Source organism: Protopterus annectens, chromosome 10.part0 (genome assembly GCF_019279795.1).
Source record: "Protopterus annectens isolate FY-2018-M chromosome 10.part0, PAN1.0, whole genome shotgun sequence".
Taxonomy (NCBI): Eukaryota; Metazoa; Chordata; order Ceratodontiformes; family Protopteridae; genus Protopterus; species Protopterus annectens.
The window spans coordinates 407,782,139-407,801,672 of record NC_056744.1 but is presented as its reverse complement, the minus strand read 5'-3'; the positions used below and the strand labels follow the sequence as shown (position 1 = coordinate 407,801,672).

Genomic DNA, 19,534 nt, shown 5'->3' with positions numbered 1-19,534 from the left:
ACACAGAGACACGCACACACACACACAGAGACGCACAGACAGACACGCACAGAGACAGACACGCACAGAGACAGACACGCACAGAGACAGACACGCACACAGACAGACACGCACACAGACAGACATAGACAGACACGCGCACGCACTCACACACAGAGAGACACACACAGAGACACACACATGCACACAGACAGACACGCACACAGACAGACACGCACACAGACAGACACGCACACAGACAGACACGCACACACACAGAGACACGCACACACACAGAGACACGCACACACACAGAGACACGCACACACACAGAGACACGCACACACACAGAGACACGCACACACACACACAGACACACACACAGACACACACACAGACACACACACAGACACACACACAGACACACACACAATTTCTCCATAACAGAACTACCTGCTGAAACCCAATCTCAGGAGAATTCAAACAGGCATCAACAGAAACCTTTAAAAATTACTTAAAGATCACCTCATAGGATACACTCAGTGCACTTGCTTCAATACTGGAGGCTGACCACCAGCGCTATTAAAACAATACTCCTCCCCCTTGACACCTACCCGCACCTAGCACTGCTATCCTTCCCTAACTTTATCCTTGTTCCTTTCTTCACCTCTCCAACTTCTTACTCCTATAAATTCATCCTTTTCTGGTATTTAAACCCTGTGTCTGTAGGGGGCTGTGCTTGTTTTTACCAGGCTGAGGAGTGGCAATTCATCACTGTGACAAAGCAGAAATTCCCTGAGGCTCCAATAGCAAAATTAGGTTTTTCTTATATTTATTTCATTGAATTGCACTTCTTAATGCTTATAGTTCTGATACACAGCTAATCTACTACATTTTGCACTGTTATAAACTTTTTTTTTTTACTACTTCACTGCATTTTTGTGCTGTTTTATAATATTTTAACTGTATTTTCATTGCTAGATAGTGTTCCATTACTGTAATTGCATTTGTACTTAATTACTTAACTGTAAACTGCTTTTTCATACTGATAGTTGTATTTTCTGTTTGTGAGTGCTCTATCTGTGCTTTTCTCTGCATTTTGTGTGAGGTTTCTGTGTTCTAGTCAGGTAGCATAGTCTGGCTAGAGACCTGCTGTTATCAAGGCCTGGTTGTTTTGCTTGTAGAGTTTCCTGTGTTTCTGGCAGCCATCTTCTGCTGGTAGTATCCTGTCTTCGCTGTTAGTGAGAGCAATAGGGTTGCCTGACCTTCTCTAGCACGACTGACTAGTTGAAAGAGCAGGGGCTAGCAGGAATGGGTAGTACTTAGAGCTTCTAGATTCTTCCATCTTTTCCGGTAGTTGAACCCTATGTTTGCAGAGTGTTGCGCTTGTTTGCTCATGGTGCACTGCCCCTGTGCTGTTTTAACCCATTGTGAGGCATCTCAGTTGCATTTTTTTCCCTTACCAGTACTCCTGTGTAACTGATGCCCTCCCTTGCAACTACTGTGATTCTACCCAGCCCTACTCACATCTATAGGTACACTATTCTGATGGTAGCCACTCTACCATCCTTTTCCTTTATTCCACAGATGCTGACAACCATAGACGGACAACTTCCTGTGGTTTCTCCTGCTAGCCTTGTTGATATAGGCATCCTGAGACAGTGTAGCAACTACCCATGTACACAGACAACCCTCTTCTTCTACCACCAAGAAGCACAATATGTGAGAAATGCAATTACATAAAGAACCTAGAATCCTTGCTGTCTCAATCACAAGCCAGTACATCTGGCACCGAGAAGGTTGTCTGCACAAACAACACAACTCTACTACCACCCACACCTGTACAGTACATTCCTACATATGTGGAGGTTCTCAATAAAAACATACCTAAATAAAAGAGACCTCCGCGGCAAAAGCACACACGCACATCACAACCCACCGCACCAAGCACCACACAAAGTACACACACCTGTGTCTCACAGCCTCTAAGGCTCAGCCACAAACCAAACATACTAGTCATTGGAGACTCTATCGTGAGACACACAGATGTGTCATGTCTCTCACAGCCTCTAAGGCTCAGCCACAAACCGAACATACTAGTCCTAGGAGACTCTATTGTGAGAGACACAAATGTGTCTCGTGTCTCACAGCCTCTAAGGCTCAGCTACAAACCCAACATACTAGTCCTAGGAGACTCTACTGTGAGGGACACAGATGTGCCTCACCAGGCTAGACAAGGGGAAAGTCACAGTAAGCTGCTTATCAGGTGCTAGAATCCACCATATCACTCGCACACAAATCCCTCAACAACAGGTACGGTTATGACTCTGACAAAGTCCACGTTGGTGTGAATGACTTGAGACATACCTCTCTGGACTACAAGAAGACAGACATGATTGAGCTTGCTGAATACGTGTCCCAGGCAGGTATGTCCCTACCCTTAACCAGCATCCTACTATCACCTAGAATGTTGCCTCAGTACAAACAGAAAATGATTGACTTTAACAGTTGGCTTAGTTTCTGGTGTCATTCCAAGGGGATTCAATACCTGACAGGCTGGAAGAACATAATTGACAGACCATGATGCTATGCCAGAGATGGCTTTTATCGGTCTCCACTGGGCTTCAGGCTTTTGGCAAAGGTTCTTGCCTCCCCCATAGTGCCGTTTTTAGGCAAAGTTATAAGGACATAATTACCAAATGTGAAAAATTCTTCTAAATTAAATTTAAAGGTCATGGTGATAAATGCTAGGAGTCTTAACATGAAACTATACTAATTGCAACCATTCCTCACCTTGGAAGATGCTGACATTTGTGCAGTCACTGAAACCTGGTTTAAAGCTGTGGACAGCACCCCAGCCTTAACAGGTGACTTATCCTACCATACTTTCAGACCCGAAACAGAGGGCTACAAAGCCAAAGTAGGTGGAATTTCAATATTTAGAAAAGAGTTACACACCTCCAGGCTGGTCAAACAGTATGATGCACAGGAGGCACTCAAGGTGCAGTTAACTACTGAAAAAACACCTATTCAAAATCATAGCTAGCTGCAGACTCCCAATCATGACTCAAGGAGGCCTACTCCACCTATCTGGACTTACTTGAATTCATCAAGATTCAACCCTCTGCCCTGATTCTGGGCAACTTTAACTACCCAACCATAGAGTGGAAGACCTATTCTAGCTCAAACACAAATGCCCAGGGACTCCTCGACTTCATCAATGCCAATGCATTGGATCAGCTGGTCGACACTCCGACAAGAGGTGAAAATATCCTGGACCTGGTACTAACCAACATGAGTAGCCACTGTAGCATCCCTACAGTGTCATCCTCCTTGGTAAGATAGGACCATAAAGCAACCACTTTCGAAGTCACCATCTCCCCTGACCCCCCCCCCTCCTTGCCAGGGTCAAACAAAAAAAAAACGATTTTATAAAGCTGACTACAACCTCCTGAGAGCAGGTATAAGCAGCTTTACCACCATCCTTTCAGTTGAATCAAGCACTAATGCCCAAGTCTACCCAAAAAAATTATATGAGCACCTATATAGCTGCATGGACTCGGCAATACTTGACAGGACCAAATCATCTTCCTCAAGGAAGAGTAAACCTGCCTGGTGGACAGCAGCAATAAACAGACTCTATAATAAAAGGAAAAGAAGTGCTGCCCAGGAGCAGGTGCCATGTTGGAAGCAATCTCTCCTTTGTCTGAACAAGCAAATAAGGTCACTGGTGAAAACCTCTACAGCCAACTAAGAGTCCAAAATGGTCACATCCACTAAGGACAATCACAAGGCCTTCTTCACATACATCAGCAATCTCAAAGGTAACTCCCAAATCTGCTCCGAGTTGGTGGACAAGAATACTACATACACAAACACCGTAGATATAGCCAACCTGCTGGCAAACAAGTTCATTGAAAACTTCACCCCACTGTCTCCCCCATCAGTAAACCATGACATCCCCAGCACCTACCCCCCTCCTCTCATCACTAGAGAGCAGGTTATTAATGCCCTCTCAAAGGCAAAGAAAAAATACAGCCATACAGCCTCCATGGGATCTGACAACATCCCTGGTTGTGTCCTACACTAACTCAGGCAAGTTTTCAGCACCACTAGACACCCTATTCAACCTAAGCCTGTGCTTCATCCCAGCAGAATGGAGGACAGCCACCATCATGCCTCTGCACAAAGGCGGAGTGTCCACTGACCCAGGCAGTTATAGTCCCATCAGCATAACTAGCCTGATTTGCAAGGCCATGTAATGCATTATCATGGACCTTATAAACAAGGGCATGGGCAACCTCCAAATGCTTGATCCCACACAGTTTGGTTTTGTCAAAGGCAGATCGTGCCTATTAAACTGGGTTGCCTTCTTCGAAACAGTCACCAAAACCATGGATGAGGGCAAGACAGTGCACACCACCTACCTCGACCTAGCCAAAGCCTTCAACACTATTCCCCATTTGGGCATAATAGATAAATTCTCCCAGCTAGGCATCAACCCATATGTTACCAGATGGGTAGCTAACTGGCTCACTCAGTCAAAATAGGGGAAGCCATCTCTAGTAGACGACCTGCAACAGGTTGTGTACCCCTAGGATCAGTCCTGGAGCCTCTAATCTTTGGGATATACTTTTCTGAAGTGCAAGCCAAAACCAGTGGACTGTGGCTGACCAAGTTTGCAGATGACTGCAAGCTGGGCACTGTCAAATTTCCCAAGTGATGTGAACATCCTCCATGAGAGCCTTAACCAAAGTAATACCTGGTGCCTGAAGCATGGCCTCAAACTGAATTCCAAGAAATGCATAATTATCCCCTTTGGGGAAAATGGTGTCCCCACTAATTATCACATTAATAACAACTCACTAAGCACACAATCAGTCATGAGGGACTTGGGCACCCAGGTTGATAGCAACCTGACTTTTGACCACCATGTTGCCTCCATTGCATGGAAGGCTTTCTACATGGCCCACCTCGTAAGTAAGGGTATTTCATCCAGTAACAAGGAAGTCATAACATCCCTGTACTCCTCCCTTATCAGACCCATTATCGAGTATAATGCCCCCTTCGGCATGTACCTTGCCAAGCACATGCAGCAGTTGGAGAGACCACAGTGGTTCCTTACCAGGAAAATCAATCATGTGTACATTCCAAATCTGGCCACAAGAAAGAACACACACATAAGTAAATATGCAATCACACCAGCACAAAGAACTGCTCCTGACAAAATGTTTGTAAAAGGGAGAAGTATTAAAACTGGAAACACTAGAATGTTTATTGAAAATGTTTATTCACTGTACAAAAGGCAGAAGAAAAACAAGTTTATTCCTGCAATCAATGGGATGTCAAGAGGCAGGCGTCAAATTCAACACTGAGAATATCTTTTTCCTGGAGGATCAAATACATTTTTAGATGAAGACTTTATCTTAGAGGGGAAGAGATCTAGAATTAAGTGGGATAAGTCAATCCTGCCAACTGAACAAGGTTCAGGATTACCTGATATGATGGGATATTTTAGAGCTACACAGTTAAGGCTCATATACATAACATAAGAAAATATTATAACTCAAAGTGAAAAGGGATGTTGATGAAGTAAGGGGGGAAAGTTCCAAGAAATAAAGAGATGCCGGACTTTGTTAGCAGATCCTTAAGGAGAAAAATATCAGCCGCACATTAATATTGTATTCAGGGTGGCACAGTGACACAGTGGATAGTGCCGTTGCCTCACAGCAAGACGTTTCCTGGTTTGATTCTTGAATGGGGTCTCTTTTGTGTGGAGTCTGCATGTCCTTTCTGTGTTTGCAAGGGTTTCCTCCAGGTGTTCTGTTTTTTCCCACATTCCAGTGGACTGGACACACTAAATTGGCAATAAGTGTGTGTGTGTGTGTGTGTGTGTGTGTGTGTGTGTGTGTGTGTGTGTGTGTGTGTGTGTGTGTGTTTGCACGCGAGTGTGTGTGTGGTGTGGAAGAACCACTACAGCAGGGCTAGCCGCCCGGCAGTCTGAACCTTGGCTCTGTCACTTTGAAGTGACACTCAGACCCCATGCCCAAAAATGGGGAAAAGTGGTTGTGCATGGAGAGATGGATTAATACTGTATTCATAAAGTTAAAGAATGTATTCTAAAAACTAAGCCAACACAGGAATGGAGAAAAGAGATTCTGCCAATAAGGATGACTGCAAGTTGGGTGTACATAAAATAGGCAAGAGGGGGGACTGGAATTTACTGTTAAAAACTGGCAAAGGAACCTAGGTATTGGGAAATAACTAGACAGGGAAAGGTAATAGAATGGTAATAGAATGGGATGAAGAAGCAGTTGGACTGCAAGTTACAGACTGCCTACCCTACCAGGGACAGATGTCACAGTACAGGCAAAGAAAAACAGAATGGGACAGGGGAGGCACTGTTGAAAGACCTATTCCGGTGATCTAGAACAAAAACTGTAGTAAAAAGAGATAATTAGTAGGTATATAAAATATTGCATGATAACTATAAAAATCAATCAGTAGAGGTTAGAAACGATTGGGAAGAGAGACTGGAAAAAAACAATTTACAAGGGAATAATTCGAGGAAATGTGTATGGCTCCTAAGTATGTAACAAATTCCATAAGGCTTAGGATTTATCCTTGGAAGTGTTTGCACAGGTATTTTTATACCTCAAGAATACTTTTAAGAATTTTCCTCAGGATGAATGCAAATGTTGGAAGGGTGATGGGGAAGAAAAAGGCAACTGTAAACAGTTTTTTTAGGAGTGCAATGAGTTGGCAGATTTTAAACATTCCCTACAGAATACTCTGTCAGAAATATTTGGGAGCAAATGGCTGTAACTAAGAAAATGATTATTTTGAACTGGGACACAAGATAGTGAGAGCTTACTAAGTTTCCTACTGGTTGCCAAAATATCAGTTACTAGAAAATAGAAACCAAAGTCTAAACCAACTGTATCTGAAGTACTATTATAAAAAATAAATAAATAAATAAAATACCTACATCTAGAAGGTGTAAATTACATAGCAATAAATGAAATTTCTGGGAACAATACATGTAGAATATTCAGGAACAGTGAGACTTAAGAGAAGGCATGAATTTGGTAATGTACGTAATGTTGGACCAAATGAGTTATTCTAAGTTAATATATATATATATATATATATATATATATATATATATATATATATATATATATACATACATATATATATATATATATATATATATAAAAATGGGTCTACTTGAAAACACCGAGATGCCAAAACACAGATGACGAGAACACCGATGACCGACAGTTTAAAGGCCTGACACTGAGAACTCGGACATGTTAAGGTAAGCAAGTGTGTGACAGTGACAGACTTTACGGTTAGGGGCGGGTTAAGTGAGTTAGGGTTTGGGTGCAGGTAAGGTAAGTGTGCGATAGTAACAGACTTTAGGGTTAGGGGCAGGTTAAGCGAGTTAGGGAGCGGGTTAGGTGAGTGTGCGATAGTGACGGACCTTACGGTTAGGGTTAGGGTATGGGTTAAGGTTAGTGCATAGATAGTTGTGTATGTAAGGTTTAATGTAGATTTGTAAGGTTTTTGGTGTACTTGTGTTGTGTGTGTGTTTTTAAGAAAAGGTATTTGTTTTGTTTTCTTGATTGTAGGGATTGTGGTTTGTCGGGCATGTCAAGTTTCATGCTTTTGAACTGTCGGTTTTGTGGTAACTGTTATCTCATTGTTGGTGTTTTCAAGTAGACCCATTATATATATATATATATATATATATATATATATATATATATAGATATACATAATGTGGTTTGTTTTCTTTTCTATTAATGTATGTGTCTATGTCTTACATAATAATTTAATAACGATGTCATTTTCAGATGCAGAAGAGGCTAAAGGAGGAAAAAAAAAAATAAAATGTTTAGCCAACAAACTGAAGGGGATTCTGCTTCTCATTCTTCTAACAGCAAAGCCTATACAGAAAATTTGCCAGTGTAACCTTCTCCATTGTTCCAAAGGAAGATAAATGAGTACCAGAAAAAAAGACCAGAAGCTGACTATAAATATCAAAAGTATACTGGACTTGACTTCCAAGATAGCTGCACATTGAGTAACAGCTCAACTGTAACTCTCCCAGTGGTGAAGTGTAACATGGTATTAGAGTAACAACTCTTCCGAAATATTTTAGCCTTAAAGCTACCAGCAGAAATGTCTTCATATAAGTCTACATCCAGATAAGAAATTCTAGAATCAGACTCTACAAATGTGAACTTCAAAAAAAGACGTGCTGGAGTTGAGATAGTCCATGAAGGTTCTCACATCATTAACTGAACCTTCCGTCAGTATAAAGATGTCATCCAAAAATCTGGTGTAAAAATCAATTTTGAACTGAATGGGAACACAGATATGTGCTTGGCAATTACAACTGTCAGTTCAAAATTGATACCATGGTACACTTCACCAGTGCCCATCCTGGGCACCAGAAAAGAGGGGTAGTCAAGGGGCAACTTGTGCGCGCTGCTCGAATGGTAACCGATGATGAACTATTTTTAGAAGAATGCGAGTTCACTAAGGGATTGTTCCTACACAGAGGTTACCCAGACAAGTTTATTCATGACCTGGTCACTGAGGTCCAGACTAAAAGGTATGGGGGTGTTTATAAACCTATTTTACAAAGTAACTCGTTCACAACTTGTTCACTAGAACATCCATCTCCAGTTATGCCTGAAGTCTTTTTAGACAGCAAGAAAGTTGACACTTCTATCTCTTTCATCACCAATTACAGTGCTGAGATTCACCTAATTAAGGAGATGGTTGTCAAGAACTGGAGTATTTTCTTGTGTGATGATGCCTTACAAGCTAAGTTTGGCACTTTGCCTAGGTTTATATATAGGAGGGGTGACAACCTCAATCGGATATTAGAAACAAAAAAGGACACTCGTGTTAGAACAGAGGGCACTTTCAAATGTGAGAGTTGTAACATGTGTAGGCATATTGCCACTGGTTCGAGCTTTAAAATTGATGGGTCTTCTTTCTCCACTGTTGGTAGATTCAACTGTAAATCTCGATCGGTTGTTTATTTGGCTTGCTGCCAGTCTTGCCCAGCATTTTATGTGGGCAAGACTGACAGAGGTTTTAATGAAAGAATCTATGAGCATTTATACTGTATTAGGAAAAACAAGTGTGAAAACGCTTTGGCGAAACATGTTAATGACTACCCTCAGCATAGTTTTACTTTTAGGGTGTTAGGACAGGTTTCCTTTGACATCGGGGGGGGGTCCTTTTCAACTATTATTAGAGCGCCTAGAAGTGATTTGGCAGCTGAAACTCTGTTCTTATAGACTTCCAGGTCTCAATGACAGAGTAAGTTTAGCTTGCATTTTGAAACTTAGAAGCATGCAGAGGTAATGTTATTATGAGTACTTCTCACTTATTATTTTTTACTTTTTACCTTTTGTCATTAAAAAGGTTTTATATACTACGTTTTTTGGTTTTAAACATTATGTTCATACATATTTTCCACTTTGTTTATTTTTAAAACACATTTTCCATGGATTTGACTGTTGTATGCAGTAGTACTTTAAGAAGTTTTGAGATCAGCTTTTTCCCACACATTGATGTCAGTGAGTTTCAACCAGTTGGTTGGTCCATTCAAATGTATCACGTGTTGTTAATTGTGTATTTAAGGAGTTTTTTTTACATTTGCTACCTTTTGATGTCTGTCTGAAGAAGTTCAGTTTTTTTTTGAACGAAAAGTGGATGTTAATAAAACACTTAACATTGGACTTTTTGCTGCTGGTTCTGTTGACGTGGATTTTGTTTTATCTATTTCAGTTCGTTTTAATTTTTCTATAGCCAGTTAAGTGCCAAATGTTGTTTGAGTCTAGTTTTAAATTGACCTAAAGTAGAAAGTAAGGTAATATCAGCTGGAAGAGAGTTCCAGGGTCTACTTACAGAGTTTGCAAAGAGAGAATCACCAGTTGTGTTATTAATTTTGCTAGTCTGAATTAGTAGTTTGTTAGAGGATTGAAGCGATCTAGGACTTTTATAGGGGGTGATAATTTGTCCGGATTATAGAGGATTTTATAGGCCATAATCAGTTGATTATACTGGATTAGGCTAGGTAGTTCAAGCCACCCAAGCTGATTTAGATTGATGCAATGATGTGTCCTAAAAGGCAGCCCAGTGGCAAACCTGGCAATGTGGTTGTAGCAAATTGAGAGTTTGTTAAGGACAGTCTTGTTTAAATTCGAGAGTAGAGGGGATGCATACAGAAGGGTGGAAAGAAGTTGAGAGCGAGCTATGGTAATTTTAGCTGGAGGGGTTAGAAAGGCTTTTATTCTGTAAAGTGACCCTAGTTTTTTATTGATGGTTTTGAAAGTTTGGTTAACACGTAGGTCAAATTTTAGATTATTATCTATGATGACACCTAATAGTTTTGTAGAGGGGTCAGGGGAGATTATTGTGCCATCATTTGAATTTATGGTAAAAGTGAAAGCGGTAGACCTACGTGTTTTCTATTGTATTAAAGGTGGTCTGGGTAGCTGACCATAACTCTATTGGAGATTTGGCCGAGCAAATTAGAGTAGAGTCATCAGCATATTGGATACAGATGACTTTTGGGATGACAGTATAAAGGTCGTTAATGAAGACGGAGAACAGCAAGGGTCCTAGTATAGAGCCTTGTGGTACTCCAAGGGTGTTAGGTAGAAGATTAGAGAGTTTGTTCTAACAGAGGACAGCCTGCTGTCGACCATTCAGGTAAGACTGAAACCACTGAAGGGCTCTAGTATCTACACAGAATGTTTGCAGGGTGTGGATTAAAAGTTGGTTATCAACCATATCGAATGCCTTGGAAAGATCCAAGAAGAGGGCTGAGGATATATAATTATTGTCGCGATTATGGTTTATGGTGTTGGTAAAGGCTAGGAGGGCTGAAGTAGTGCTGTGATGAGGATGGAAGCCATGCTGAGTGTCTGCCATAAGGCGATTCTGGATTAGGTGGTGCATGAGTGGTCTAGGAATACATTTTTCCATAATCTTTGCAAGTGCAGAGAGTATAGCTATTGGCCTATAATTGGAGAATTCAGTATATATATTTATATGTGAACATATATACATAAATATATACATACACGAGCAGTCAGACTCTTCCAGTCAACAAAAGCAAATAATTAAATAAATAAATATATTTCCAATAGGAAAAGTTGGCAAATTAGTGAAAAAAAGCAGACGTAAAGGCCTAAATTCTTTAATCTCACATTTTTAGAAAACAAATAGTCAAAAAAGTAACAAAAAATATTTTTCCTCATTCAGTAATGAACAACACCAACAACAGCAACCATTTAGACAGGATTACAGTTACAGTGCTTTACAGGATAAGTGAATGCATAGCAGCCTTTGAAAGTTTTACTCATGGATTAGTTCAAATACCCAATATTCTTCATCCTGCTGTTATGGAGGATAGTCCTCCTTTTATCACATTTCATTTTTCTGTATTTCTTTCTTTCTTTTTTTTTTTTTTTTTTGTGGATTTCTCCCTTCCATTTTGATATTGTCTCTATAGGTCATTTACTCCAAAGGCAGAGTTCCTGCAGTCCCTCCTCTCCCAGAATACAGAGGTGCATAAACCACACCTACCCAATCAACGTTTTGACAATATTCGCTGCAGCTCAGTATCTTGCATCTTTAACATGAAATGGCGTATCTTAAAGACCATGTCTGTGTTTTACCTATTTTATTAGAAATTTAGGCTACAATAAAATTATGTACATTAAGATCTTTTGGGTGATCTTTGCTAAAAAAAGAACACTACTGAGTTTTATTGAAGATAAGGAAAACGTTCTTACCTGTCCCACAAAAAGACCTGTTAGAAAAGGCTTTCCCTTTGTGTTGAGGGTCGACAGGTACTGTCCAACAGCATCATCTACAAAATACGTTCTTCCCATTACCAGCCTCTTGTGACCAATAAATACAGAACTGAAATGTAAAGGAAGCAAGAAATAATGCAGATGTTCATACTCCTTCATAAGGTTTAAACTAGTCATAGTTTACACTCCGTTATAACATATTAAAAAGTATCAAATGAAGTGGTCTGTTGGCAAAAAAGTAGGGTATCAACCAGCAGTGATATGCAGCCATGCTGGGAACAGATATAAACAGCAAGAAGAGAAGAATCTGGAAAAGATTAAACAACCAATGGCTAGCTTTCCTTCCAGCAAGGTGAACATTTGAGGTTATTATTGTATGGTTGTCACCTACAAAATAACATCCATGTATGGGTCAATTAAAATTAGAACAGTAATAGCATTTAAAATAAAGCCCTTTTAAATGTCTGCACTCACTGCACACATCTTTTATTGCCATTATGACAGCTGACAAACCTGCTAGTAACTGCTAATACTTACATGCTGCTGACATGCATGACTGGTATGATGCAAATTTATGAGACTAAATCTGAAAGGTTACCTTGTAAGTTACTGGCATTCATTTAACTGGGTGTTATTTCCACATAACGTTCCGGATTCTACTTTTCACAAATGCATTTACTACAATTCATACTCTTGACTTTAAGATCACAATTTGTTTGGACCTACACAGTGTTTCTCCATCCTCTGTAGTTGTTACTGTGGAATTACTTTATGTAATAAAGGGAGTGCGGGGGTACAGAGCGCTGGCTCCTCTGGAAAGCCACGTCTTTCTTATGTAGTAACTGTTCAGCTAATTTTTTTTTTTTTTATTATTTGTCATCAAACAGTAACCTATTCAAGGGGCTGGTAGTCTATCATAAAGGAAGCACTTTTAAACAGCAGTTTGATAAAACATAACCCATAAAAACCCTTTCAGTTCTTAGGATAATATGGCCCAATAAAAGTTGCTTTGACTCAGCTGCACAAAGGCAAGGCTGTTAGCTATACTCAACCAGTTTGGCACAAATAATTAGCAACAACAGATACTGCTAGATGCCAACAGGGGCACCTGTGTCTTTTTAATAAACCATTATTCCTTGAAGGTATCTGTATGGTGCTTCTTAACATAACACACAGCTTAAATTGATGTGTAGTCCCCTTAAAGACATTTTTAAATTAAAGGAATACTGACAATGTTAAAAAGAAAGCATTTGGTGAGTAAGCTTATAAAACTGCATGGCTTACAATAGTACTATAACTAAGAATTATTTTGATATCATAAATTAAAAAAATGTAAGAGAAAGTACTGAATAAGTCAAAGATCATAGGACAGTGAGAATTAAAAGGGATTATGACAAAAGTTTTTTTTCTTTGAAAGGGAAGATGTTGCTGTCATTCACAGAAAAAAAGAAAGTTTAGAGTATTCGGCTCATACAATAGATATGAGAAATTGCTCATTATTACGTTTTTTTTTTTACTTAGCTTATATGCATGGGGTTATTCTGTTGGTTTATTGTTTTTTAGGCATAGACAGTCCATGTGATTAACTTAGTTTGACTGATTACACCTTAGTGATAGTGACACAAGTCTTGCGTATAACAAGATGATGCATATATAAAAGGCATGCAAGGAGGACTCATGCAAGCTAAAGAAAAACAGGCTTAGCTTATAACATGACAATAAATTACGATTAAGTTATTGACATGGAATGTAATTGGTTTAAAAGGTTAACAAGATATTAACGTATAAAAACTGTACAACCTTATGCAATAATTTTACAAGAAATGCCTCATTTTTTTGAACTGTTAGCAAGGAAAATGTTCTAATGGACTGGTAGAACATTAAGGACAGATATGAAGTGAGAACCAAAGATCTAATAATTTAAGAACATGTTCACGTGAAAAAGCAAGAGGAAGAATTAAAAGCACAATGGGCTGAATGTGTCAGAAATAGTTTAATTATTGATGCAAGAACAGAGCAGACGAATTAAAAATACAGTTAAATATGTAGGTCCTACAGGGCTCTACCTGAAAACTAGAAAAAAAAAACTCAAAAATCTAAACAAAATCAAATGCAACATTGAAGCAAAACTACAGGATTACAATTAACAGAACAATGGACAGAATGACAAAAATCTTTACCAAGTGCATAAGGATTAGAATTTTTGCCTGCAAATGTTTACAGAAGTACTTTCATACAATGGAAAAGCTGTATAAAATGTTTGAGGGAAGTCACCTAGGTTGCAGGAGACATATCGGATCAAAAAGGAGACTGAATATATATCTTTTGGTTATATGCTAAACTTGTCCAGTTTTATCAAGACACGCATGATGTAATAAATTTTATCTTAAGATATCACTAGCACTTAAAATTAGAACATATTTTACTGAGTTGTCCATTATATTTGTAGGAACTTGGGTTACTAAAATTACTGTTGGGACTGGAATTTTTGGTGGCAAAGAAAGCTAGTACTAGGACGTGGAAAACAGTCAATTTCTTGAAAGTAAGCGATTTGTTTGACTTAATGGATTGCATTAAGATTATGGAGACAAAAGCAAGTAATGAGGGGATGGGCTAGATCCACATGGTTAAATGTGATTTATGGATAAGGTGCTATTAAGACTTTAAGGCTGAACAATCATCATCAGTCTCTACGGTGGTGCAGCGGTAGCGTTATCGCCTCACAGCAAGAGGTTCTCCCGTTCGATTCTCAGTTGGAGTGCCTTCTGTGTGGAGTCTGCATGCCCTCCCCGCGGTCGAGTGGCGTTCGAAAGACATGCTTAAATGGGCGTGCCTTCGTTGAAGGTTGGGTGTCGGGCTGGCACCTCGGCACCATAAAAATCTACTGCCAATCATTAGCGGACCGGAGTTCTGCTGTGGCGACTCCTAACCGGGAAAAGACGAAAGAAGAAGAACAACAACATCATCAGTCTGTACACCCAACCAGTGAAGGCAGAAATCACATGCCTCATGCATGAGGTTTGCACAATATGTATTAAAAAAAGCATAAAGATGTGAATACTACAGCATGCGTAAAAAAGATAAACAGGAGCTACAGTGCTTCCAACTAAAGTCCTTTGTTTGATTCTATCCAGAGATTCTTAAAGTAAGCAGTAAATCCTAAGTCTGCCATTTCTATGTAAATGCAAACAAGATCTGAGCAAGATAAATTTAATTTTCAGCACTCATAGCACATTACGGGAAAGTCAAAGTCCCAAAAAAAAAAAAAAAAAGTCTGATCAGTATGTCCACCAACATCAGAGACTTTTGGATCAGAACAAAATAAAAATTAGTAATGACTAGACTAGAGAGTGTCACAGAGGTACTGGCATGCACAGATGAAATGAAACATACATGCCTGGGGCACCTATTCCCATTATAGAATCAGAAAATAAGATATGCTTAATGGACCTCAAAGAAAGAATGAAATTAAAACAAGCAAACAAGGCCTGGTTATGAAAAATCATATCAAAATAAATCCAAAAAGAAAATCTAAGAGAGAGATAATTGTATGTAATTATTGTAGAGCTTTTCTCCCAGGGCTTCCACTAAAAATGAGCTTATTCTAGGCCCAGTGGACTTTCCTGGTCAACAAATGCAATAACTAACTAACTAAATAAATAAATAAAAATAATATGCAGAATAATGTGTCTACAAGACTTATTTTTGCTTATATTCTGTGAGTGTACCTTGCCTCAGCAAACATCAGGCTTCTGTCCCCCCCTGCTCAATTTAGCCTGTTCATTCCACTAGGAATAGAAAGTCTTAGGGCACAGTCATTCCTCCCAGGGGTAAGAGATAAACATTAGAAAGAGTGAAGCCATCACCAATCCAAGGGTTGGTGGTATCTGTTTAAGGATCTAACTTTCACTGTACATGCCCAGTAGCCTGCCTCAAGGTTTGGCGTCCAGTGGGCATCAGAAGGACATATTGCTCCAGTTCACCAGCTAATGATGCTCCAAGATTGCCATGCTCTCCTCCCTTGGCAGAAAAGCCAGCAAAGTCCTGTCACTCCTCCCTGCCTTGTGCCATTCCATGCCATTCCAACAAGTACCAAGTCACTAGCTGAGCTCTGGCTACCTGGGGCATAGTTAGGCTTTTAGCAAATGACCTGGCTTAGTACATCCAGAAGACTGCATCTGAGAAACACTTGAGGATGTTACTTCATCCAGTGGCAGGAAAATACAATAAAAGTAAAAAGTTTCCTTTGAAATAAAAACATTGTGTGTTCCTTGCCATGGTTCTCTTGTAAATTGTTCTATGCACTCCATAATATCAAGTGTTCAAAGATCTTTTTGATATAGCAGCAGTCAGGAAAGCAGCTAGTAATGAAAAAATACTAATTATGCTGACTATTCTTGAGGTGACCCAGCAAATTTATGAATATTTAGAAGAGCTAATGTATGACACAGCCATTTTCTTTTTCTGGTCTGTAACGCTGTAAAATGAAGTAGCACCACCACGAAATAAATGTTCCTGCGATGTAAAAAATAAAAATAATAATGCAAAAGGTATGGAACATCCACACCACTGCTAACAAAAAGTCTTTCTGTAGGAAGAAGTCTCTCCACTGTTGTAGTATAAATCTCCTGGTGCAAACACAATTCTGTTAATCACACCATATAATCGAAAGAACACTTTTATCAACAAAAATGGTAAGCGCTTTCACCTATAAGGCTTCTTCAGACCAAACAAATATATACAACAACATTCAGCCGCTCTTATATAGGCCTCCTCATGTATTATTCATTAATTTGTTAATAAAAGTGTTTTATTCAACTACATGGTGTGATTAACAGAATTGTGTTTGCACCAGGAGATTTATACTACAACAGTGGAGAGACTTCTTACTACAGAAAGACTTTCTGTAATGCTGTAGACACTGACGTAAATTACTGAAAGAAAAATTCTGAATTTTTAATAAAAGACTGCATATTCAAAATATACTTAAAATCTTTACATTTGCAAAGTAACATTAACAGTGCATAAAATTAAGTGCACATGCAACCATATGCAACACTGTCAATTGCCAAGATACTCTACTTCCAAGATGGCTGCACATTTGAAATAACACCTTATTTCTATCTCTCCCAGTGTGAGAACAGAAACTCAGCAAAGAAGGCCAGTGGACTTGTGTTTATGGGTAGATTTCAGTAACTGGCTCATAAGTGCACTGCTTGGATGCCAGGAATAAATAAAAACAGAGCATCTGGAAAACAATCAGCTACAAAAAGTGAGGAAGAAACAGTGACTGGGGAGAGTTCTGCAGCTGTTCAGGAAAAAGCAGTGTAGCCTTCAGACATGACTTCCAGTAACGTACAGGAAGATACAAGACAACTGCATACAGACCTGGTTAAAATAAACAAAATAGTAATGGAGTATATCAACACAAACAACAAAAGGCTGGAAAAAATGGAAGAAGCTTTAAACAGATATTCAGATGAGATGATGAACCTGCTCTTGACAAAATAATTACTGTACTTAATGACACCAAACATTTTCTTAGGGATTTATATAATTTTGTGAATGGGAATGCGATTAATTTAGACAGTGTTCTATTGGTAACATTAGACGAAGAGTCTTTGTTCACCTGCATTCCCGGTTTAGAAGGTATCAACATGATTAAGTCCTTTCTTACTTCACACAGTGGTTATGATGTTAAACAGACAGACCTCATTTGTCTTTTCTTGGAGGTAGTACTTGAAAATAATGTTTTTCTTTTTCAAAAAGACTATTATCTACAAAAAGTTGGCGTAGCTATGGGCACTTCTTGTGCTAATAGCTACGCCAACATGGTATTGGCACAATGAGAAGAGCAGTTTGTTTTCAACTGTCACTTTACATCTAAAGTGCTTTTTTATAGGAGGTTTGTTGATGATGTGGCTTTGCTATGGGGAGGGACCGAGAAGGAATTAGCAGATTTTATTGAATATCTACATACGACAATGCATTTTTTAAAGTTTACTAGCACTGTATCCCCTTCTGAAATATTTTTTCTTGATGTATGCATTACCAGGGATGCAATGGTTAATTTTTCTACCACTTTATATAGGAAGCCCTGCAGAAATAATAATATCCTAAAGTGTGATAGTATGCACCCCTCCCATGTTTTTAAGAACATCATGAAAACACAAGGGATGAGGATTTCCCGATTAAATAACACACTTGATGGGTTTGACAACTATTTAAATTTATTGCCGTATGATTTTGAATCCAGGAGTTATAACATGAAAGAGATTAATGAGATGAGGCAAGGTAATAGGTTGCAGAGATCTACACTAGCACAACCTTACTTTTCAAATATTGCTCCCCTGGAACAACAACGTGAGAATACGAGATCTGTGACCCTCCTGCTAGTACTGCCATATGCCAGTGATTTTAGGAAGATCAGGCATACGATAGATGCTAACTGGAATATCTTGACCATGGATGCTAGGATCAGGGACATAGTGGGTGACAAACCCCACTATACCTATAAGAATAAGAAGTCCCTTAAATGACATCTCTGTTATAGAGACTATGAGCCAGTTGAAATAGAAACAGGTGTCTCATCAGGACTAGATGGCACCCGTCCCTGTGGGTCATGTAGGCATTGTTCTTCTATTGATGTTTCTAATATATTTATACACCCTAAATTCTATGCAAAGGTTTGAATTTAAGTTGTCAGCTAATTGCAAGACTCAAAATATTATTTATCTAGCAAGCTGTGTGGCATGTGACAGTTTTTATGTTGGTAAGTTGAACAGGATGTTGGTAAGTTGAATAGGATGTTGTATGAACGGGTTCGTGAACATAAATATGCCATGACAAGAGCAGATCTGACAAATGCTCTTGCCAAACGTTTTTGAATCAGGCTCTATACATTGGTTTAAGTTTAAAGTGATTGTGATAGTATACAAGGGACCTAGAGGTGGTGACTTTGTGAACTTTACTGAGGAAAGGGAATTACACTGGATCTGCAAGTTTTTCTCGGAGAGGAAACCTGGTTTGAACAACAAGGTTTCTTTAAAGCCCGTCCTTAAATCTAGGGATTTGCAGAGATGATTTTTATTGTGCTCTGATTGGTCGACCAGTTTTTTTAAATTTCTTGGCTAATAGTTGTTTTATTCAGTCTGATGAAGAACCTAGTGTTTGAAAGTGCTTACTGTTTTTGCTGCAATTAAAAAGGATTCTTTTTAAGCCGTGGTTGCAAGGAGCTTTTCTTTTTTTCTGTTTTTTTTGTTGGCGCTATTGGAAAGGTTCAGCTTTATCTTGTTGAGAGGTCTCTGTTTGCTTAGATTCAAAATAGTACTTAAAAATCTTTACATCTGCAAAGCAAAGTTAACAGTGCATAAAATTAAATGCACATGCAACCATATGCAATGCTGTCAATTGCCAAGATGCTCTACTTCCAAGATGGCTGCACATTTGAAATAACAGCTCATTTCCATCTCTCCCAGTGTGAGAACAGAAACTCAGCAAAGAAGGCCAGTAGACTTGTGTTTATTGGTAAATTTCAGTAACTGGCTCGCAAGTGCACTGCCTGGATTCTAGGAATAAATAAAAACAGAGCATCTGGAAAAGAATCAGCTACAAAAAGTGAGGAAGAAACAGTGACTGGGGAGAGTTCTGCAGCTGTTCAGCAAAAAGCAGTGTAACCTTCAGACATGACTTCCAGTAATGTACAA

The 19,534-nt window shown here is 39.1% G+C and overlaps 1 protein-coding gene across 1 annotated transcript in view; it reads right to left on the bottom strand.

The window, feature by feature from the left end:
* Window positions 1–19,534, bottom strand: part of ODR4 (odr-4 GPCR localization factor homolog) — a 606,843-nt gene that overhangs the window by 566,407 nt on the left and 20,902 nt on the right. Inside the window, exon 2 of the mRNA XM_044085317.1 lies at window positions 11,808–11,937. Coding sequence (XP_043941252.1) covers window positions 11,808–11,906 — 99 coding nt within the window. The 5' untranslated portion in view covers window positions 11,907–11,937. The remainder of the gene's footprint in view (window positions 1–11,807; window positions 11,938–19,534) is intronic.